At 42.2% G+C, this 24,170-nt stretch overlaps 1 protein-coding gene across 1 annotated transcript in view; it reads left to right on the top strand.

Annotated features, from left to right (window-relative positions):
* Positions 1-4,930: 4,930 nt before the first annotated feature.
* Positions 4,931-24,170, top strand: part of SLC12A2 (solute carrier family 12 member 2) — a gene marked incomplete at its 5' end in the record, with an annotated part of 61,671 nt that continues 42,431 nt past the window's right edge. The window contains 4 exons of the mRNA XM_084278294.1: positions 4,931-5,503; positions 20,183-20,302; positions 22,207-22,282; positions 22,894-22,989. Of these exons, the coding sequence (XP_084134420.1) occupies positions 4,931-5,503; positions 20,183-20,302; positions 22,207-22,282; positions 22,894-22,989 (865 nt within the window). The remainder of the gene's footprint in view (positions 5,504-20,182; positions 20,303-22,206; positions 22,283-22,893; positions 22,990-24,170) is intronic.

Below are 24,170 nucleotides of genomic sequence, written 5' to 3'. Positions count from 1 at the left end.
TACTACCTATAACTACGGAGTTTAAGATAACAAACTCCATGACCCCTTTGAATATTTTCTTCCTAACACAATTTTCAAATGCTGGGCAAAAAAAAAGGAATGAGGCAGACATTAAATGCTCTGGGTGATACATGATAATTAAAACCTGTAATTATAAGGTCTTCACATTTAATCTCACTTTATCACATGTAGATTTTGGCAAAGGTTTATAAAGTCTGTGGGGTTTCACTGGTCTTGAATAGACTGATACTGGCACAGGATCAAAGGCAGTCTCTTGGTTGATAAGACAACCAGAACTTTAAAGATAAACTAGCATCCTAAAACCAGACATCGAAACTCACAAACACAGGGCAGTGAGAAGGTGCTGAATTTCCTTCCTCCAGCTACCAAAAAAGTACAGGTTCTTGCAAAAATTTCAGTTTCTGGATGGACACAAGACATACCCTCCACATCACTCCTAAGTACATTGCTAACAGAGTTTTAATGGAAAGTCTGGAAGTCCTTTGAAGAAGCTATCCAAAACCTACCTTGCATGTCAGTCTTCAAACTGAGACTGTTAGAAACAGTGAAATATTAGGAATAACTAGAGTGATTATGGAGCTACTCTGATTACCACCAGGTCAATGAAAACAAGGCAGTGTTGTGTTAGGGCAGTGGAGTATTGAAGACACACATGCACACATCAAAAGCATGGTCGGAACAAGAAAGGCCCCTGAAACAGACTGTTCTACCACCACATCCGGCTGCTGGCAAACGGATTTAATTTCTGACTGTCTTAATCACAGGATTTATCTGGCAGCCTTTCAGAAGTGTTGCTGCAATTACCTTTTTTTCTTGTAAGCCAGGATTAGTATATTACAAATACAGGTAAATTGCCACATGACAATACAGTATTTGTCAGGACTTCATCCAGATTTCTGGGAAAGGAAAGTGTTACTTCAACACCCGTTTGGATGAACACCTGCAGTAATTATAAAGTGCACAATGAACAGTAGTCTACAGATACTGTGCCTCTACTTTTTAAGGAAGAGGAAGGAAAAAAGAAGGAAGGAAAGCATATGAAAGAAGAAAAAAAGGAAAGAAAAGAAGGAAAGAAAAATCAGGCTGTGTGCTGACTGGGAAAATGTGACATGGGATAAAGACGCAGAAACAAGATACCTAGATGCGAGCAGTGATTGTATCAAGGAGCAATGAAATAGGTGCTATTCACGGGGGGGGGGAAACCCTCATTATGGTTCAAGCAGGGAAAACCCAGGACCTATTCCAAAATTTTAGCACTGAAAAACCTCACTGCAACTGTGACTACAGCTTGCCCTGCAGAAACAAAAAGTATTAAAAAATCCCTGAATTCCCCAGACCCCTGGTGAACACACACACACACACACACACACAAAAAAAAAAGCTGGTCAAAGACAAAGCTGGAGAAAACACAAAACCCCCTAAAAAAGTAGGTAATTACAGATGCTGATTGATGAAAAATACCATTCTGGAAGGACAGAGTAAATTTATACTATAAATCAAGAATGACTTGAGAAAGGCTGAGAGGAAGCTGGCACAACTAAACAGCAAAAGTAAGGCAAGTTACTAGAAGAAAGGAGCAATCCTTTGAAAAGCTGAAGTTGTGCCCAAATATATTAAACCCAAACCAAAACATCATGAGATGACTGTACAAAGAGAATATGCAGAAGAAAAATCATAAAGTGAGTAAACCATTCCTTACATGCAGCTGGAACAGCAATCCTATCGATAGTCTAAGGCCAATGGACGGTGAAGATATAAAAAGAGCATGCTGAGAAGCAGGCAAAATGTGTTCTTGTCATCACAGTGGAAGAGGCAGATGTTTCTCTGCTGGAGGCCATCTTCTCAAGGCATGAATAGGAGGGATCTGCCTGAACAGAAACAAAGAAACAGGTCCAAATCACACTCAGTTCAAAGCTCTAGAGGATCTCAAGGATGAAACTGCTGAATTACTTACTAACTTATGAACAGCATCTTAAAATCAGCTTTGTATCTGCGGATATGTATCTGCAGGTGGGGTCTCACCAGAGCAGAGGGGCAGAATCACCTCCCTCAACCTGCTGGCCATGCTGCTCTTGATGCAGCCCAGCACCTTGTTGGCCTTCTTGTCACATATATATGGATGCACACCACAGAATTTATTAGCTATGAATGAAAATTCTTTCCTTTCCATAAAGTTCTCACTTCTTGTGGAACCATGTGCCCCTACTGTCCTTTCATTCGGATGACTTATTCTTCTCTCTTAGGAATTTTCTGTCCATTTTCCTCCCATTAGCACACTTTCCACCCAGTTCCCTCTTCATGCTTTCAAGAAGGAACCTGTTGAAGCCTGAAGTGCAATGGCTCCATCTGCCATCTGTTTCACTCAGACTGGTGCTTTGGCCTCCTTTGGTATGAGTGAGGCCAACCTGATCACTGTTTCTAGGGATGCATATGTAGGACAGGGTATATGTTTTGAGCATTGTATTGCAGTAATATAAACAAAGATGAAAGAGGCGCTTATGTCAGGCCTCACTAATGTAGCCAATCTAGCTGTACATATACGGTTTGATTTAGAATAGCTAAACAATGTAATACAATCCCAACATCATCAACTGTACCACAAGGATGGGATTTCAGAAGCTGCTTCCCTCTTCTTTCATATTATTACTCATTTATACAGGAAACTAACAGAAATAAGCACTTCCAAATCTAAATTTCTTCAGAAAACCTTATCACATGACATTCTACGCAGGTGTTGAATATGGAGTGTTAATGTCTTCTTATGCAAAACATTACCTTGGAGGATTTTCTTTGCACATTAGCTGTTTTGCTAGTGCTGCTTGCTTTGAATTTTGAACCAAAATCCTTTATTCTGACTTGCTCGCTTTATCAACCACCTTTTTTCAAGTCTTGCTCCCTCTCAAAAGTAAAAATTTAATTACAGTTTAATCTTTTATTTTCCAGTTCACTCACATTTTTTTATTCCTTACACTCTGAAAATATGCTGAATCTTGTCTTTTTTAATGTTATTTGTGGGATTTTGGGAGTCTTTCTAGGTAACTGTTAAGAAAGAACAAGTTTTACTCTGTAACTCCAATCCTTTTCTGTTGGATTATGTTGCAAAGTCTGTTAACTTAAATAAAAGCAAAGATGTGGTGAGCTAGAAAATAGTGATGACACCCAATTTGCTAGATGGGAGAGAGAAAACGTACAAAACTGCACTTTCTTGAAATAAAATGCCTTTGCTTCAGAATACCAACTTATGTGAATGCCTTGCTCTCCTCGCTTGTTTCTCTTTCAAGGTACCCGTAGGCGAGCATTCCTGTGCATACCCGGCAATTGCTGGTCCAAGCCTGCCCGCAGGCAGGCGTCTCATCCCTGCCCTTACTCATCCTGGCCGTACATCCGGACGCCTTTCACAGGGACAGCGCCAAGGAGCTGCTGCTAGGTGGCGTGCGACAAAGAGCAAGATGAAGAGGCTCTAAGCGGCACTGAGGGTTTCGCAGGGTTATGAGCAGGCGCGGGGCCGGCGAGCTAGAGAGGCCCCCCAGACTTGCCCAGGCCTCGGAGCTCCGCGGCCGCTTGGCCTCCATCCCGCGGGCCAAGCGCTTGGACCACCAAGCGCCTGGAGAGCAGGCGGCACCGGTTGCCTCCCGCATGTAGCCTCCGCCCGAGCGGGGAAGCCGAGACGGCACTGGCCGATTCGTGTCCAAGTTCCTGCCTCCGCCGAACGGGGATCAGGAGGAGCGGGCGGGGGCGGGGAAGCTAAAAGCACCGGGGACCGTTTCCTTCCCGGCTCCGCCGCTCCACGACGCCGGGAGCCGCGCACCGCTCCCTCCTGCTTGGACCACCAAGCGCTTCGGGCAGTGCCCGGAGGCGAAGAGTCGAGCGGGCAGCCGCCTCGGTCGCCATGTGCGGCGAGCCGCGCCTCCTTCCGCGACGTCGCGGGCGGCCGAGAGACTGCTCGGCGCCCGCCGCGGGGGAAGGTGGAGGGGGCGAGCCGGGCCCGGGGAGGAAGCGCAGTAGCTCGTGCAGCAACCCGGCACACCAACCCTCGCATCCCCCACCGCCCGCGCTCTTCTCGCGAGATGTGACGGCAGCTGGCGGGCTAAACAGGCTTTGACAGACGGGCGAGCGCCTTGGCAGCACCGCTCCCCGCCCCGCGGCAGGCGCCGCTTCCTCCAGCGCTGCTCCCCGGGTCGCCGCGGGGTGGATGCGACGGCAGCCATAGTTCGGGCCGGGGAAAGCCGCCGCCGCCATCCCCACAAGCGCTGCCGACAGGCCGGGGAGCCGCTCCCGCAGGCGGGAACGGGCGGAGCCTGGAGAGCAGGCGGCACCGGTTGCCTCCCGCATGTAGCCTCCGCCCGAGCGGGGAAGCCGAGACGGCACTGGCCGATTCGTGTCCAAATTCCTGCCTCCGCCGAACGGGGATCAGGAGGAGCGGGCGGGGGCGGGGAAGCTAAAAGCACCGGGGACCGTTTCCTTCCCGGCTCCGCCGCTCGACGGCGCCGGGAGCCGCGCACCGCTCCCTCCTGCTGGAGCCCCCGTGGGCTCTCCCGGCGCGGGCGTTCCTCCCCGCGTGGCGGTGTCAGAGCGGCGGGCGGCGCCTGCACCAAGCGAGCGCTGTCGGTGGGAACGGAGAGTGGAAGGCGGCGGGAGGAAGCGAGCGAGCGGCCGGAGCGGTGCGAGGGGACAGCAGGGCCAGGGCGCTCAGCAGGGGGGGGTGACGGCGACACCGGCGACATCATCACCTGGCCCTGCAGCGGGGGGAGGGCGGGGCGGGGCGCGCTCGGCGCCTGGCGTTGTTTGCGGCGCGCTGCAGCCTCGGGCGCTGGTTGGTGGTTTAAAGCGGTGCAGCCTCCACCGCGAGGGTTATTGAGAGCGGTCGGGGCCTCAGCTGCGTGCAGTGCTTGGTCCGTGAGGGGCAGGCATGGAGAACAAGCAGCAACAGCAGCTGTCGCCGCCCGGCCCCGCCGTACCGGTGGCTACGAGCAAGGAGAAGCGCTCGGAGGACGGCAAGGATGAGGTGGGCGGCGGCGCACTGGGCAGACCGCTGGGTCCCACGCCGAGCCAGAGCCGCTTCCAGGTGGACCTGGTGGCCGAGGGTGCCGGTCGCTCGGCCGAGGAACCCCGCAGGGCGAGCGGGGACGGTGGCGCGGCGGGGAAGAGCAGCGAGGAAGCGAAGGGCAGGTTTCGGGTGAACTTCGTGGACCCCTCGGCCGGCGACGAGAGTCCCGGCGAGCCGGCAGGCGGCAGCTCGGAGGGCGGCAATGTCAGCTTCCAGAACGGTGGCGACACGGTGCTGAGCGAGGGCAGCCTCCACTCCGGTGGGCACCACCATTACTACTATGACACCCACACCAACACCTACTATTTGCGTACCTTCGGCCACAACACCATGGACGCCGTGCCCCGCATCGACCACTACCGCCACACGGCCGCCGACCTGGGCGAGAAGCTCATCCGGCCCAGCCTGGCCGAGCTGCACGATGAGCTGGACAAGGTGAGTGGGCGCAGCGCACGCTCCCGCCCGCTCCCCCGGGCCGCCTTCGCGCCGGGCGGGGAGCGGCCCCGGCCGCCGCGTCGTGCCCCCCGGCGGGGCCGCTCTCTGCGCTCGCGCGCCTCGGGGTGTGCGGGCGCTCGGTGCCTGTTGGCAGCGGCGCGAGAAGAAAGCTGAGCGCTCGCAGTGCCTGGAGGAGGCGCGCACGGCGCGAATGCAGCGGGTCGCCTGCGGGTGGTTCTGTGGGGTTTTTATTTTTTTTCTCATGACGCAGTGGAGCTTCACCCGCCTGTGTTTTTCGGAGGTGGCCCCCACAGGGAGAGGTAGTGAGTGACAGCTGGAGACTTGCGGCGCGAATGCGCTCGCCGTAACCGAGAGCAGTTTTCTACATCTGGCTTATGTCGCCTTCCGACAGAGAGGGCATTCGTGGTCTGCGAGAAATATTAGTATGGGAGGGGGAATTTAAATATTTGGAAGAGGTCCTAACCACCGCCCACCCACCCCCTCCCCCCCCGGCAAAACCCAGAACAACCCAAACCCACCACAGAAGCATTCGCTCGCTTTTAGTGGTGGTAAGAGGTTTGCCTCGTAACCAGCTGAGAATGCCTGCCTGTGCCTGCGCAGGCAGCGCCCAACCAAACCGCCTTCTGGCGTGATGCTGAGAGCTGTGCAGATACTGAGCAGATACCGCCGAGGCCCCTTCATCTGAGAGCCTTTTCAGCCGTGCTGACTGGCCCTGCGTGTGTGCGCATCGTAATCAAGGCTTCAACATTTTTGGAAGCAGTGTGTTGAGTTTGTTCTATTTTGAACTAGTCAGTGTGTTATTGGAGACGAGTTACAGTGAAAACTTGTTTGCATTGCAGGCTCTCTTTGTTAAAAAGCAAGCTGTAGCTGAGCCTGGAATCAATTTGATGTATATTTTACATCATGATTAAACTGTCATGACTAAACTAAAGCCAGACCAAACCATTGCAAGGCTGTTTGCTTGCAGTCTGAAAATTGGCTCTTGGTATTTGGCTGTGTGCTTAGAAGCCCCATGTTTCAGTGGGGTTTTCCACTAGGTTTACAGAAATAAAGGAATGTGTGGGCCACATCCTCGTAAGATTAGGTATATTCTGTTTTCAGAATTTCTTTCATCCCACCTTTGCTCCTTTTAGGTGAAGTTCCATGAAAGAATGTATGTTCTATTGAGACTGCCCAGTAATGGTGTGAAACAGGACAGCTCAGTGTGTCAGAGCTTGGGGTTTTTTGGGAACATGGTGATTATTTAAGTACGTTTTTTGAAACTGATGCTTCATCTGCTCTGATAGAAATAATTGGTGTGTTATAGGGATACTTCCATGGTATCTAGGGTTAGATACCAAAATACTACTGTAACAGGAAATTATTCTTGCCTTTCAGGTCCCCTCCTGATGGAGTTAAATGATGTACTGTAGTCTGATGCTAAATTAGTATGGAGTTGAAGTTGGCAATTACTGTCTTGTGCACAGAGTTAGATACGCTATAAATAAACCAAGTAATATATGTGAATACACAGTGTTGTTTTATTTTTTATTTTTTTTTTTAAATATGCCCCGCACACACACCCTCTCCAATTTCTGACTCCGGGTCAGAATGTGGGTATGATGACCAGGTCTTTACATACTCAGTTCTGTAAGTAGAACCTGACTTGAATTTCTAAGCTTGGCAGATAGGTTGTGTTTACCTTGTAGCAGTCAAAGCTATGAAGCCATTTAAGACATTTTTGTGCCGAATCTGATTTACTCTGAAGCCATAGTTTCTGAAAGTGTAATTTCTTCATTAATTTCTTCCCATTTCATTACAGAGCATGGCAAGCAATTGTCTTGGTAGGTTGTGGCAGAGGAGCTGTACACAACCTAATTACAGGATGATTATCGTAACAGTTTCATTATGAGCATTAACTCAAATTCTGAACTTCTTGGGTATCACAGATGTGTTATGCAGTGTGGATGGGTGCCTATGTGAAGATTTGTTTGGGTTTTCTTTTTTGAAGTGATGTCTGCTGTACTGTCCTGCTGACACCCCCCCCCCCCCCAAAGGGACAGAATATGCAATTTCAGTTATATTTGTAAAAGTTTGACAATATAAAGTGAAGTTGGAATTCTATGTAGTAACTTGGCTGTTCTGTTGCAGGATGTTTTATTTCAAGTCCGTTAACACATTAGTAAGCGTTTAGGCATATACACAGAAGGGAAACTAATTTTTTTATTGTCAGACTTTGCAAAACAGTTTGCAAGATAAAGTTGAGAACACCAAAGCTTTCAGTAGTAGTGTGTTGTGCATGCTAATAGCAGTGGATGCCTACACATTTTCTAATCTCTGGAGGCCTCATCTGTAACTAAAACAAAACCCCACCTTTATTTCTGGCCACAGAGTGCTGATAACTTTAAAATCACGATGGCACTGTTTTTGCATGTAAGATGTTCCCAAAGCTATTGTGCTATTTTGCTTTCTTTTTTTCCTCGCTCTGTGTTTTAAGGGGCTTATTGTCTCCAATCTCAAAATGACTTCAGTTCCTGCTGACTAATGTTAATGGTCTCTGGTGTTGGATAATACTATGCATTAAAGAATGCATTGCACTCACTTTTAAGAACTTGAAAAATTAATCTCTCTGTTTAGCTGTGTTTTTTGTACTCGCTTAACTTGTACGGCACATATGTCAAAGACTTAGTGGGGCAGCTAATATAAACATCCTGGTACCATTATATAAAATCTGCACTATGCAGAGACTTATTGTTATGCCCCTGCTTCTTGACCCAGTGCATCAATGTTAGCAGTTACTTGCTGTTAAAACTGATCCAAAAATGTGTTCACCAACAATGTGGTGCACTGCTTTCAATGGAGCAATTTAATCTTGCAGATTGTGCTATTCTTTTTAAAAGGTAAATAAATCATGTGAAGCATTGTACAGTAATGTTGATGCTAGTGCCAGTTACAGAACAATTTTTTTTTCTTCAGTTTTGCTTACAAGCTTCATACATCGTAACTCTTCTGATTCTGTTCTCACAGAAAAAGCACTGGTGGAGGAAGACTTCACTGTTGGAGGAAAATGTACATACATGTACAGAAGGTGTTCCTTTTGATGAGGGTTTGTCATGCTGTCCTGGTAGGATAGTTGTCTAACCGCATGAGATTGTAGTAGAAAAGGAAGGATTGTGAAGCTTGGTGATGCTGCAGCACCTGAAGTGGGTGAATAGCTTAACTACTGATCTTGGTCTGTTGTGTTAACTTTCAAGTGAGGTGTCACTGACTGCAGATTGCCTGGGTAATCAACCTGTATCTTGCCCAACTGGTGTGCGTTAATCTGTTTTAGAGAGATTGGGGAGGAAATTTTGTGATGTTACAGTTGCTGATCTTATAGACAATGTGAGGACGCTTTGCACCAGCATTACTCCCCAGAGGTGTAGAGGTGAGAGGATGGTAATGAAGTGGGAGGGAACTGGCAACCATTTTGTTTCAGTTGCAGCGGTGTCCCCTGCCCCCTTGAGGGGATCTGTTTTCTGACAATGGAAAGATTAAAAGTGCCCTAGCTCTAATTACTGTATTTCCCCCCCCCCTATTTTACAGTTCAGGAATATCTCTTTTGTATGTAGGTCAGCTACATCTGTAAGTAAAGCTCTAGGCTGTGAAAGACATTCCATCAGCCCTTGTCTTCCTCTGTAAAAATTACTGTGCCATAATGTTACAGACCTTATGGTTCTGGAAAAAGAATGTTTTTAAAGGAGGCAGAACTGGACTATGTGCTAGTAATTGACTACTAGGCATGAATTAATATTTTTTTTTCTGTATAGCATTGTCCTAATTGGGAAGTTTTTTTTTTTACGAACAACTGTAACAGGATGTGAGTGATTCTGATTTGATGTGTTTTGTGCAGTCATTTATAACTGTGTTAAGTAGACGGTATGTGAACCAAGCCCTCTACTGGTAGCTTTGTTCTGGTTGTTGAGTACTAGGCTCTCTTGATATGCTAGAAGGTAGTAATTTCTGAGGAAGATCTTTAAACCACCTCCACACTCCCCAGCCCAATTTAAAAAAAAAACACCACCCACAGGCATTTAAAACACAAGTGTGCCTTGCTTCCTCCCTCACAGAAATCCATGCATCTATTCTCTCAATTTAGAAACAGAAGTAAGAAAGAAGACATTACTGATAGTCTTGATGCAGAATTGACTTTTTTTTTGTTTTTACTCAAGTTGGATCACCTTTTTTCTTATTAAGCCATCTTACTGGTTTTGATTTGTATTTTCTTTAACTTTGCAGTTTTTCCTTATATGCTAACTTAAAATAGTTAACTTGAGCAGAGTGAAAAGTCTGTGTATCACACTGTGTTTTAACAAAGAATGTATTCTCTCTTGCAGCAGTTGTTTAACTTTTACATCTCTAACATTAATGATGGGTTTTGGTTTTGCTTTGTTTTTTTCAGTTTCTGGTTTGGGTCTCTTTAAGACTGTAAAGAAAGCAAAGCTCACCTAAAGATGCATGAAAGTGTAAAAGATGATTCCAAGCTATCAAGTTAGACCTTACATAACGTTGTCAGCTATCTTGAAAAAATGCTTCCTCCCTCTATGTGCCGAAAGACTGAGACACTCTGGCAGATAGTTTTTTGTTGTGGTAGCTTGCTGAATCTTGCTTACAATCCCGACGTCTCCCAGTCAGTATGAAATGGATCAGACAGCTTCCTTTCTTCTGTGCATTCCTTTATATTTTTACATGGAACTTGAAAATTTTCTCTGAACTTCACTGTACTAAAACAAAACACAAACCTTTAGTCTTGGTCTCTGTGTTCTTGGACATTGTAGAAGCCTTTAATTTGTAGCTGTTCTTGTTCATCACTTGAAAAATAGTGAGCTCAGTGCACCTGTACTCAGATGAGGCTTTGCTGGCATCAGGCAAAGTGGGGATTTTATGCTTTTTTCAGTCTGGGTGGAGAATCTTCACTTTGCTTATCCCGATGCCCCACTTCATTATCACCATCTTATCAAAAGGGGTGGGGGTGGAAGGATAAAATTTACTGTGCGGTTTCCTTTTGGTTAATGCATTTGGTTAGACCTCAGGTGTTTTTAATTCCTGAAGAACTGTCTTACAGAGGAGGAGGTTGACAAGATCAATAACTTGTGAGTAATTCAAATGAGTGTGCTACATCATCTCTTGCATTCTTCATATTATTTTCCTGAAGCCCCATATAATACTCATAGGTGATTAACCGCAAACCCATTCCCTACCACCCCCTGCTTTTTGGTACAGGTAATAGCAATCACAATATGGTCATTCATTCACTAAGTTCTTTTGTTATGGGTTTTTTTTTTAATAGTTGACTTAGACTTGTTTGCTTTTCAGTATTTTGGAAGTTATCCAGTTCTTGGAGCTTCAGCTCTTGAAATGACCTTTATTTCTATATTTCGGCATGCCAATTAGGCCCGATTAAACTTACTGAAATTTCTTTTTATGCATAAAAACTGAGATGCACTGTCTGTGCCTAACGCTGACTTAAGGATGAAGTGATTAAAAAGAAAGTAAAAAAAAATCTTCATTCTAACAAGGAATCTTACCTCTTTCATCTAACTTGTTCTGTTCAGGCTTTGTGGGGATTTTTTTGGTTGTTTGGGTTTTTGATTTTTTTTTAAATCATAGAATCATTAGAATCATAGAATGGCATGGGTTGGAAGGGACCCCAAGGATCATAGAGGTCCAATCCTCCTGCCACAGCTAGGGACACCAACCTCCAGCCTGGATCTACACACAGTTGCCCAGGGCCCCATCCAACCTGGCCTTGAACACCTCCAGGGATGGGGCATCCACCACCTCTCTGGCAGCCTATTCCAGCACCTCACCACTCTCTCAGTAAAAAAACTTCCCCCTAATATCTAATCTAAACCTTCCTTCCTTTAGTTTTAATCTATTTCCCCCTTGTCTTGCCCTTGTCTACCCTTTTAAAAAGTTGAATCCCCTCCTGTTTATACACTCCCTTCAGGGACTGGAAGGCTGCAATGAGGTCCCCCTGCAGCCTTCTCTTCTCCAGGCTAAACAAGCCCAGCTCCCTCAGCCTCTCTTCATAGGGGAGGTGCTCCAGCCCTCTAATCATCTTTGTGGCCCTCCTCTGAACCCTCTCCAACAGTTCTACATCTTTCTTGTACTGTGGGCCTGAGACCTGGACACAGTACTCCAGATGGGGCCTCACAAGGGCAGAGATTTTAAAAATAATTTTAAAATGATTTTAAAAATAATTTTAAAATTATTTTAAAAATAATTTTAAAATTATTTAAAATTTTTTCTTTTTCTAATTTCAAAGAAAAAAGATGTTTAAAAACCCTCCTGTGCTGCTAGTTTTAACTTCTTTTGAGAGTTTACACATTAGAGGGGCTTTAAGGCTGTTGCCAGTAATACTGCTTTTGAGCTTTATGGCTTCAATGTAGTGCTATGCCAGTGCAATTAAGTTCGGTGCCGCTTGATACACTCTGCTCAGTGCTGGCTCAGGGGCTGTGTCTGTAGCTCTCTACCTACTGCTTACGGCATGATGTTAAAAATTCATGCAGTACTTACTCATTTTAAAAAGCATTTCAATGGGCTGCTTCGTCTGCTGTAAGACAATGGGTTAAATGCCATTTTTCATGAACTTACTACACTTAGAACTAGACTTGTAATTAAAATGGGAAGTTTTATTCAGGTTACTGCTGCATACTGTGTATGGTACATCGCTCCTCATGCCCTCCCGGCCTCTTGAATGGAAAGTGTGTCATTCTGTTATGCAGTAGGTGAAAACAGAAAGGTGTTAAGTGCAGGAATGCTTCAAGTTAGCCTTTTTTTGAGGTGGGAAGTAGAAGAAGGCTTGGTCATTTGCTGTAATGAAAGCTAGTTCTTGAGCAAGACTGAAATGGATTGTGGTTTTTTCCCAATTTACAGAGCACTGTATTATTTGGTCTATACTTGAATATGCAAAACTACTATGCAGTTTTAGGAAAATTATACGAAACACATCTCTAATGGTTAGACAACTTTTATCAGGGTTATGTTTTTCAGATAATCAAGTGAAAACTAGCCGTTTTCCGAGTCTGGATCTGATGTCCTGGGAAGTGTGACTTCCTTTATACCAGTAGATACTGGAAGAATCATGATGCTCATTCACAGTACAGTTATGATTCTGGAAAGGATTAAATACATAGTGCAGTGTGGAAACTGTACCAGTAGTTTTGCTCTAGAGAGGACAGGAAAGGAGTGATCTGTCGGAGCCAGAATTAAGGTGTATCCTCAGGGTGGGCAGTAGGCTACTGTATTTTTATCTCTCAAGCTAGATGGATTGGTTGTGCAGGAAATCATGCCTCCTTTTTTGTGACTAGGTGTTAATGGTGCAATTTCTGGTTAACTAGGAGAAGTGGAGAAACTGACAAAGGAAGCTTGCAGGGTTTTTTTTTTTGTTTCTGTGGCTTTTTTCTCTCTTTTATAGTGGCAGAACATGATGCTGTTCGACAGGAAAGCCTGACTTTGCCAACAGTATTTTTGGGAGTACATAAAATAAGCATAGTGGTTCTACTATGTGGTAGCCATACTGCATAGCTGCTGAACAGAGGAGGTCTTTTCTCATTTGTCTCTTAATTCTTCTGATCAACTTGTGCAAAGTATTCATGTCATCTTGTGCTTATGGAGGAGATGTATGAATGAAGATGTGAAGATGTAGAGAGTTTTCTTGATGCTCTTGTTCTTTCTTTGATACGGAAAAAAGCTATTTATATTTCATATAGGATACCACTCTTGCATACTAGCAGATGTCAACAAAGCTTTGCTGCTATGGCACATGTAAAGTCTGTTTGAAAGCATTCCATCAGGTCACACTATATGGGCTGCAGGCTTTCAAATCCCAGCATGTGAATGGCTGTCTAGATTTTAATGCTTTCCTCTAGAACTTGTCTTCTCTAAATGTGGGTAGTCCTTCTCTGCTAGGAGTGCAAAGATTTGAATTGGAACATGCTACGATGATATGATAACTAGGTCAAATGATGTTGACACTGTCACTCTCCAGAATCACCAGTTAGTAATCTACCTTGAGAGAGACTTTATATTGATGTTATGCTTAGGAAACCATTGACACACTTTCTCTGTTTTTCCTTCCTTTCCTTTTAAAGGACTGAAAAATCAGAATTCCTGGTGATGCAGTATAGAAAGTGTAGAGGGAAGGATGAGATCACCCTTCGAATATTGTACAAAATATTATGCTTTATACTTTCATTTCTGGGCTACTTAAATGGCAGTTAGTGGCTGTGGAATACTGCTATGATAATCAGGTTCAGGATAAGTCAAGGGCCAGATTTTGTCTATTTTCACTAATTAAAGTATTCTTAAGTATGGACAGTTTTGCTGTTGCATCATTTCTGAATTGATTCCAGATCAATTCCTTTAAGGGAAAGTCTTTCAGGTTGCAATTTATATCCATCCAGTGTTAGGAGGGGAAGGTCATAATCTCCTCCTTGAAGAGAAAAGTGTGGTTAGTAACTTCAGAGATTAGTCAAAAAAATTGTATGCATGTAAGGTGTTAAGTGGTGGTGAGCTTCATGGGTTTTCCTCTGTCCTTTGTATATATATCAACTTGCAAGAACTATGATTTACTCCTAAGCTGAAACTGATTGCCCTAGTAAGTTTCTTGTTTAACAGTCTTGCTAGTCTGGTTAATATCACAGAATCACACAGAATCACAGAATAGTAGGGGTTGGGAGGGACCTCGAGAGATCATCGGGTCCAACCCCCCTGCCAAAGCAGCTCCCTAGCTTGTATTGCACAGAGAGGCATCCAGACACGTCCTGAATATCTGCAGAGAAGGAGACTCCACCACCTCCCTGGGCAGCTTGTCCCAGGGCTCTGTCACCCTCACTGTGAAAAAGTTGTTCCGCATGTTGGTGTGGAACGTCCTGTGCTCCAACTTGAGGCCATTGCCCCTTGTCCTGTCCCCACAGACCACTGAAAAGGGGCTGGCTGATTCCCCCTGCATCCCATACTTAAGATATTTATAAACATTAATAAGGTCCCCCCTTAGTCTTCTTTTCTCTAGGCTGAACAGACCCAGCTCACTCAGCCTTTCCTCACAGGGGAGATGCTCCAGGCCCTTCATCATCCCTGTAGCCCTCTGCTGGACTCTCTCCAGGAGATCCCTGTCTTTTTTTATACCAGGGAGCCCAGAACTGGACACAATACTCCAGGTGGGGCCTGACCAGGGCAGAGTAGAGGGGGAGGTTCACCACCTCCTTCGACCTGCTGGCCACACTCCTCCTGATGCACCCCAGGCTCCCATTGGCTCTCTTGGCCACCGAGGCACACTGCTGGCTCATGGCCAACCTGTCATCAACCAGGACCCCCAGGTCCTTCTCCACAGAGCTCTTCTCCAGCAGGTCATCCCCCAGCCTGTACTGATACAAGTGGTTGTTCCTTCCCAGGTGCAAGACTTTACACTTGCTTTTGTTGAATCTCATCTGGTTTCTCCCTGCCCGGTTCTCCAGCCTGTCCAGGTCTCGCTGGATGGCAGCGCAGTGTTCCTGCGTGTCAGCCACTCCTCCCAGCTTTCTATCATCGGTGTAGTTGCTGAGGGTGGATGCTATTCCCTCATCAAGGTCGTCAAAGAAGATACTAAACAGGACTGGAATATACTCTTTGCAAGAGGTGGGAGGAAGAATGGATGTTTCATTTTTCTTTAAAACTATCCAAGTAAAAATGGCTTTAAAAATCATAATATATACACATGCTCACAAGTTGCTTAGTGTTTCTCTGTTAAAAGCAGTACTGCATTGCAAGATGCTGAAATACAAGCTGGTGGCAGAGATATAGCTGGCTAATTCTTCAGTTGACATGTTAATTGTAACTATATATTTATTCTGTTTAAAATTGTTTCACTGTAATCTAAGTACAACAGACTTTAATTTCAGTTGAAGATAACACTAGCTTTATGTGTTGGATGCAATCTCTTCAAAAATCTCTGGTGGAAGTGGATGCCAAAAGTATTTGGTGCTGTGTTATAAATTTGTAATTGCAGAGATGGTGATACAGAAATAGTGCTTCAATTTTAGTCTCCTGGCTGGAAACCTGAAAAGGGTTTCATTTGAAGCAAGTAACCACTGGTTGAAGCTGTTTGTATTTGATTGTGAGGAATCCTGAGTCTTAAGTTTTGTCTAGATAATTTATCTCCTGTTGCTGCAGGCTACTCCTGGGTGCCATTTCATGGGTTACTAGACTTTTTTTAGGTATGACTATAAAGATACTGGAACCACAGTTCAGTAAAAGCATTTTACACATGCTTCAGACAAGGAGTGGTAATTACTCTTATTAGCTGATTTGCTGTAAATTATTCCTGGTTTAGAACCAAGATGTACAGTATCTAATATGATTGCTGAATTTTCTGAACTGCAGTTCAACAGCTAGTCATTGTGCAATGACTGGTTATGTTCCCTGAAAGTGTGTGGGTTTAAGTCTTTTTAAAGAAAATGTTAAGGTATTTAGGCAGACTGAGATGTCTTGAATGTGTCTTCTGCCAGGTTTTCTTCTGCATGTGCTACCTGACAGGGTTTTTCCCACTACTAGCTATTCTACTCACTCAAGCTTCCTATCCAACTCCTGAAAAATGTGTTACGCACCTGAATCTCTTCTTAACTTGCCGACTTTATTTTTTACTAATGAATAATCAGGAATTTACGAATGTCCGTGGTGCCTGTAGAAGCTGTTGTATTCACTTGGATTACCACCGTGTTTAAAGTACCAAAGAAACAGACTATTTTATGTGTTAGTAAGATGTAAATCAGTGACTTAATTAAGATGTAGAAAGTAAAACATGACTTGCAGTTTCAGAATTTGCTCTTCCAGTGCTCTTTCAGTGGAATGAGAGCTAAGTAAGTTGCCTTTAAGGTGGGATCTAGATAAATTAACAGAAAATAAATGTGCTGCACGATATATACCACTATCAAGAACTCTCCGTAAAACTAAACAGCAAATTGTACCGAGGAGAAACTTCTCCATGCACCAGTGTATTTCAAGCTGTGTGTGAAAAATCTCAGATCTCTTCTGGCTAGCAAGTCTTTTCTCATTGCTAATCCACTTCTAATAAATGTGGAGGCTATTTGCAATTGGCACAAATAACTTATTGTTATGATCCAGTACTGAAGATGAAATACGAGATTATCTGTACTTTTCAGTGCAATGGAAATTTCTATGTAGGCATAGAATTTAACTGTTTCTTGACTAAATTCCTATTGCAATATGATAGAATTGTCAATATGTAAATGTATATTATTTTTCCTTTAACAGTGCAAATGAGCACCATAACTCATAAGTGTTCTTTGGACTGAATAGATGGATCCAATTTTGAAAAAAGTATGTTAACGAGCAGTTCTCTTCTGGAGAAGAAAAGGCTGCCGGGGGACCTCGTTGCAGCCTTCCCGTCCCTGAAGGGAACATACAAACAGGAGAGGATTCAGCTTTTTAAAAGTGTAGACAATGGCAAGACAAGGGCAAATGGGTTAAAGCTAAAGGAAGGAAGGTTTAGATTAGATATTAGGGGGAGGTTTTTCACTGAGAGAGTGGGTGAGGGGCTGGAACAGGCTGCCCAGAGAGGTGGTGGATGCCCCATCCCTGGAGGACAGGCTGGATGGGGCCCTGGGCAACTGTGTAGCTCCAGGCTGGAGGTTGGTGTCCCTGCCTGTGGCAGGGGGCTTGGAACTCTGTGATCCTTGGGGTCCCTTGCAACCCATGCCATTCTATGGTTCTATGAAATGCTAAAAATCTATTTTCTTTCTCTGTGTGTTACACCTCCTCCAAATCCACAGTTATGTTGGTGATTTTTTTCTGTTTATGAAGATGTTATTGTACATGTATCGCTGTTCTGCAGTAGTGCTAGTGTGCATTTTTTTTCCTCGTGCAGTATGTGACTTGAGTAGAAGCATTGTTTCATGACGAGCACAAGCATGAAAAATACTGCATCTGCTTTATTTACAACTGAGACCACAGTTGTGCTTTCTTAGACTCACATTAAAGGACTGAACTTGGAGCCTTCTGTAGTAGAATTCTTTTGGGCCCACACTCTAATATCTGTTCTTACTGGTGCTTTATTGGGTACCCACTAGCACTGATAACCAGCAATAACCTTTCAGTTATTACATTTTGCATCTGTTTCAAAATATTTTCCTAAGAAATATTGCATAGTGAGGAGAGACAAGACACACAGAACAAAACTTTCTTGTGTTCGTAGGGTGCGTATCTTGGACCTGATCTGGTAACTGATAACTCAGAAAAGCAGTTGTGAACCAATATCTCATTCCCAGAATATAACAGGCAAAGCTATGGGCTTGTGTGAGCACTCCAGTGAAATGCAGAGCTATCACATGGTGGTTGAGGTTGGAAGTGATCTCTGGAGGTCATCTTAACCATATCTGCAGGTTCTACCAATTGCTGGCCAGCCGTGGTCATACGCTGAAGTATGTAACTGTCTCTTACACTAGATACTAGGATATTCTCCAATTTCCTTAAAACCTAAATGTGTAGTAAATGAAAATTTTGAGCTTGTTTAAAAAAAATATATTTTTTGCGACTCATTATTACAGCATATAATCTTTCATTCTTGCAGGATATGAAGATAACAGAGTTTTTTTATAGTGCGCCCTTGGTCTTTCTGACCAGTCTTTCAAAGAACAATGTCATTGTTTCTTTTAGGCACAACATGCCTTTTTAACAGAAGATGTTATCAAATAAGGGTGGTTTCCTTGGCCAAAACATAAAAACTGCTTAGATGAGATAAACGTGACTCCTTTTATGCAATGCTTTATAATTGCAACAAACTTAAATTTTAAAGCGATGCTTTTCTATAAGAAATAAGAATAGAATTTATATGAAGGAATTATAATATCATAGAATTTTGGTTGGAAGGGACCTTAAAGACCATCAAGTTCCAATCCCTGTGCTATCTGCAGGGACACCTTCACTAGACCAGGTTGCCCAAAGCCCCTTCTGGCCTGGCCATAAACACTGCCGGGGAGTGGGCAGTCACAGCCTTTCTGGGTGGCTTGTGCCAGTGCCTTGCCACCCTCCTAGTAGAGAATTTCTTACTAAAATATAGAGGGTATATAGATACACTTTTGCATGTTTGATTGGAAGTTTTGTTGTCATGGCTGTGAATATTATTAATCTGACCTTTGCTTTAATGTAAATATATATTTTTTTTTTCTTCTCTGCTTCTGTAGGTGAGTGGGGGGAGAATAGGGGAAAAACTTCTGTAAGTGCCACTGGAAATTGCAGAATCTAATGAGGGAGACATTAATAGCTAGAAATAGTTTTGAGGTTTATTACTGCATTTCTAGGAAAGTCATCTGAAGGACAGATACTCCAGCATATCGGGGCAGGACAGTATGTAGGCTTATTCTTTTCTGTTGTGAGCTTCAGGTGTGCAGATTTGGATGAGGAGCCTGATTAGAGATGGTAAAGTCATAAATGTAGCAGTGTGATATGGGTGAAACCATTTGTAAGTGACAGTTCTGTAACTATTACCTCTAGACTCTGTGTTGATGGTATATTTGGTATTAATATATCAGAAAGGGGAGTTTAATAAGGTATCACATATTAAACTTCCCTACTGTGTCCCTTCAGCACAAAACACTTCTTAAAAGCATAATTTAAGTCCAGTCTATTTTGTTCTGCCTTTATTCTTACTGGGATTGAACCTCTATTTGCTTAAAGGTTTTTCTAAGCCCTCTGCGATGCAGGCTGCTTCACAAATACTGCTTGAGCTGGTTTGTTGAATAGTATTCTGTGAATGGTATTCAGGGTCTTTCTGGTATATTCATTCTTTATACTTGTTGCCTTGGATAACTAACATACTTTGCTTTGAGTGCTTCTTGCAGATTTCTTACAGCAAGCATTTAAGTTAAGCTTAAATGTTTAGGTGTTTGTCTTAGCAAGACAAAACTGCCTCTTGAAAAGCAAACATGCAAAAAGAATTTATTTATGCATTTGTATTTTCAGTGAATATTGAACTTCTGTTGTGAAGCCGACGGTTGTGTTGTGAAGCCACCTGAGACTTGTTTTCTGCATCTGTCATGATTCCATTTTAAACAGGGAAGAGTGTATGGGAAGAGACTTTGACATCTTCCTTTTCCCTGGAATGCCACTCTCACCCTCCAAACAGCATTACCTTACAATGAATAATAGAATAGTTTTCAGGGAAGTGAATAATTTATTTCCTGAAAATTTGATCAAATGACAGCTAAGTCAGAACTAGAGGAAATGCTATAGCTGAGACTTGTAACTTACGGTACAACAGTATAAACTTTGAGGTGAAGAAACAAAACATCTTGTGCTGCAGAAGTCGCTGCCTTTGAAATCTTGCAGCTCTCTTATAAAAGACCAGGTGTTTGTTTCTTGGGGCTGTTGAAACAATTCTTAAATATTTATTACTCTGACGGGTAACATTTCACTCTAAGTGAAGTAGAATGCAGAGGTCATCTGTGTTAGTTTTACGTTCCTTGAAATCTCTGAGATGTGCTTATGCAAGGAACATAAAGGAAAATCTTAAAACTTCTGCTGTGTCATTCTTTAATTTTTCTGTTTGCACAAGTAGATGTTTTTTTATGACTGGAGTATCAAATGCCGTCCCTACTCTTACTCACATAAAAGATAACTTCTCAACTTCTCTTCCCCCAGGAGCCCTTTGAAGATGGCTATGCAAATGGTGAAGAAGGCACACCAGCTGGGGAAGAAACTGCTGCTTACACACCTGATAGCAAAGGGGTGGTCAAGTTTGGATGGATAAAAGGTGTATTGGTAAGTTTGATATATTGCATCTCACTTTCTTACGGATAGAATCTTTCCACTAACTTCCTTTTTTGAGAGGGATTGTGACAGCACTGTACAAAGATAAGATTATGAGAGATGTCAAAAATGCCATAATTTTAGGAAAGGTTGCTCTTACTTGTGTTAAGTTTTAAGTAAACACTTCAGGTTTTAAAGGGATCATGATTTTTAGCATGTTTTACAGTTTTGAATTTGCATAACTTCCAAGAAGAAAAAAATACAATGTAAGTATAAATATGTAGTAGAAAAACTGCATGTGAATCTTAAGAGACAAAGACAAATGTGAATGAAGTGAATTCAGTTAGTGGCTGTTCTTTTCGAAGTTGTAAAATCTTTGTTTGAAGTGTTAGAAAACTTGGATTTTTATTTATTTTTTGAGAAGCAAAAAATACTTTGAGTAAATGACATACCTGTATATGGAAAAACTTGACCAGGATTAAGTATTAACATTTTGTTGAATCTGTTAGTAATTTTCTCCTAAGCATGGAAGTCTTAACACTAAACACAATATAGTCATGGTGGAAAAGATGTAGTGTGTCCCCATTTGGAGCAGTGAAAAATTAAGGGTGAAACAGGGGATTTTATTGCAAGTCCTTAGTGATTCTTAGTATTTTCAAAAGAGAAACCGTATACTCTCCAAAGCTATAAGAATTTTCAATAGTGGATGCAAATGCAGTAGCTGACTAAAAGATGAACTTGAGTATTCAGGATACCTAACTTTAGTTCAGCAAGCTTCCACTGTGTATTAGCAACTTACTTAAAAGTCTTGAAGTAGCTATGTTCTCTACCTTGGGAGAAGGAGAGTACCTGTGGTAGCTGTGAAATAGGTATTACAGACTCCTATTGATGTACTGCAATCAAGGACACAGTTGTTCATTTAAAGCAGGTATGAAGCTGACTTAAATTTCTCCAATCCAAAATTCTCTTTTGGACTATTTTTGTAAGTAACAGTTCTAAGTATTAAAAGAGTACTGGGGTGAATGTTGCTGACCATTTTCTTCCACAATCTATGTCAAAGTTTCAAGGAGGATGTTCTCCTTTTCAGTAGTTTGAAAGTTGTAGTTAGCATTTCCTAACAGGCATAAGCCACCTGGATGAATGTTTCTAGTTCAGGTAACTTGCATTTTACAAAATACTTTTTTTAGTATCTGAAAAATTTATATGTTTTATGCTTTGTAGAGGTCTTGTCTTCATTCTAGCCCTAATGTCCAGCTATTTTTTTTTGTGGAATTGATATTGTAGAAAGAGAGAGCCCTAAGACTTCTCCTTAGTATTTGGTCTAAATTCTGTACAATGCAAACTCTCTTGAGGACTAAAAGTTTAAAATGCAAGAATAAAAAAAATAAACAAAAATCCCTGTGCCCCTATTCTGTTAGTCTGGAGGTATGTCATTAAGATACTGAATTTCTAGGACTGGGAAGTTGTAGGGGACTGTTTGGGTTTTTTGAGAATTAAAAAAATATTTACTTACTGCTTTAGAGCACTTTTTTTGAGTTTGGGAGATCTGAACTGAGGCTGTACACCTCACAATCTTACATTTAGTCATTTATTCAGTATTATAAATTCTGGATCCTAATGGTTGGGGTCTGGATTATTTTATTATTTGTTCAAGACATGCTGAAGTACTATAACTTTATGTTCAAAGTAGTAACTCTTTAATCATATTCAGGTTCACTTTTAATTTTTTTAATCAGACCTAAACTTGTCTAATTAAAAAAAAAAAAAAGTATTCTTTTGACATGGTGGTAAGGTGTTCTTGTGGTAAGGAAAGACTGCAAGATAATTTCAACAACATTAAAACCTGAGATGAAGAATGAGTGGAAATGACTGCAGATGTAAGGCCTAATGGATGTAAACTTTTTCTTTTAATTTAGGTACGATGTATGTTAAATATTTGGGGTGTGATGCTCTTCATCAGACTATCATGGATCGTAGGACAGGCTGGGATAGGTATGTGTGCTAATGCTGTAATCTTGTTTCAGTAACTTTTAAAAGTGATTTAAAAGAGTTGATCCTGAACTTGTACTTTAAACAGGGGTAGAAGGTGACCTTAATATTGCCAGTTTTTAAAGTAATTTATGCTTATTAAATCTTTCAGCACAACAAAGTCACTTAGACTTCTTCATTCAGTTATAAGGTAAATTGATGTTTATAGTGAGGTCTTCAGTGACATGCAGAAACAAATTTTTTATCTCTGGCTATTGAAATCTACACATGGACAGTGTAGTATGTTAACAATTCTCTTTTAAGGCTTAACTTGGTATTGAACTGCAGAAGATCTCTCATCTGCAAAACAGGTGTTTCCATGATGCTCTAGGATACAGCTTTTACCTTGCTGATTAAAGAAAACATTTATTTAGATTTGCTTGTAACTTGGAAGCTTCTCTATACAGGAGTTCTTTTTCTTTGAACACAGCCTTTTACTGTGTGGGATCACAAAGTGAATTTGTGTTGTATTTGCAGGACTATGTGTTTAAACAAATTAAGCTGAAGATTGGTACTTTTTAATACTGCTGTACTTACACATTCCCCTCTCTTCCCCTCCCTCTATTTTCCAAAAGGTCTGTCTGTCTTGGTTATTGGAATGGCCACTGTTGTGACAACAATTACAGGACTGTCTACTTCAGCAATAGCCACAAATGGGTTTGTGAGAGGAGGTAAACCTATTTTCATAAACAAGTTTTTCAACAATCTGAAGCATGCGCCTTAAGGATGCAATTTATTTTCTGTTTTTCTGTTTTCTAGCATCAAGGAAAAAACAATATGGGTGAGATGTAGGGCAGAGTTTTATGTTCTGTATTTGACTAAGGAGTCCTGCAATTAATGAAAAATCAATAATTTGCCTAGTAATTTGATTTGACAAATGACTTGATTTTCCACTGTGAAAGAAACATTATCTGTTCTTGGAGTACAAACACTTTTAGAGATGCATACCTGGGAATGAATAAGGTCTTGCTATTCTCTTACATATGTTGCTGGGTTAAGAGTATGCATGTATGCTTGTATGTGTTCATGTCCTGAAATAAAACCTACTAATGAAAAAAATGCATCCTATAAAAGCATGAACTGTATCTGTGTGAGAGGATGCAAAAGGACATATTCGTGTTCTGTTGTGATTTTTTCATAAGCAGAAGAAGCTCTCCAAACTCTCTGCAGCTTTCATGAAAGTGATGGTTTTCATTCTCTGTCATGTAAACCATGTGCTATTGTCAGCAATTTCTAAAAAACGATTTTACAAATGGTTGGTGCCTTTGACATCCTCAGACTGCTTCATGATATTACAAGAGTGCTACTAGTAAAAAATGGGGTGGTATTAAAATATAAAATTATAAAATTCTCTTGAGTAAGAATTAAAATAAAAATCTCACTATTACCAAGTAAACAGACTCAATGGGAAGGAACAGCTATGAATCTCAGTGTTATGTCAAACTTAGTTTTTAAACGTCCTTTTGTTTTTAAACTCCATTGTATATACCAGGTTTTTCTGTTCTTGAGAGCTATTTCTTTAGTCTTTATTCTTGCACAATAATAATGCATCTTCATTAAAAAAAATCAAAGTATTGAATGGGAAGAATAGTAGAATAAAATGAATACATAATAAAAAAATCCTCTTGCTCCAGTCTGAAATCATTTAGTGGACATTTGGCATACGTTGTAATGCAGTTACATTGAATGTAGCTGTAATGAAATTAAGGATCTTCTGTTGCAAATGTTTAATATTGGCAGGAGGATTTTTTGGGTCTAGAAAGCTTGGTCTTAAATTAGAGAAATAGGCCTTTGCTATTTTATCTATTTAAATTATACTGTCCTCTAACACTGTAGATACTGTTTTCCATTT

The sequence above is a fragment of the Gallinula chloropus genome, assembly GCF_964237585.1.
Source record: "Gallinula chloropus genome assembly, chromosome: Z".
Lineage (NCBI taxonomy): Eukaryota > Metazoa > Chordata > Aves > Gruiformes > Rallidae > Gallinula > Gallinula chloropus.
Note: the sequence above shows the minus strand (reverse complement) of the source record. Positions and strands in the feature narration are given on the sequence as shown.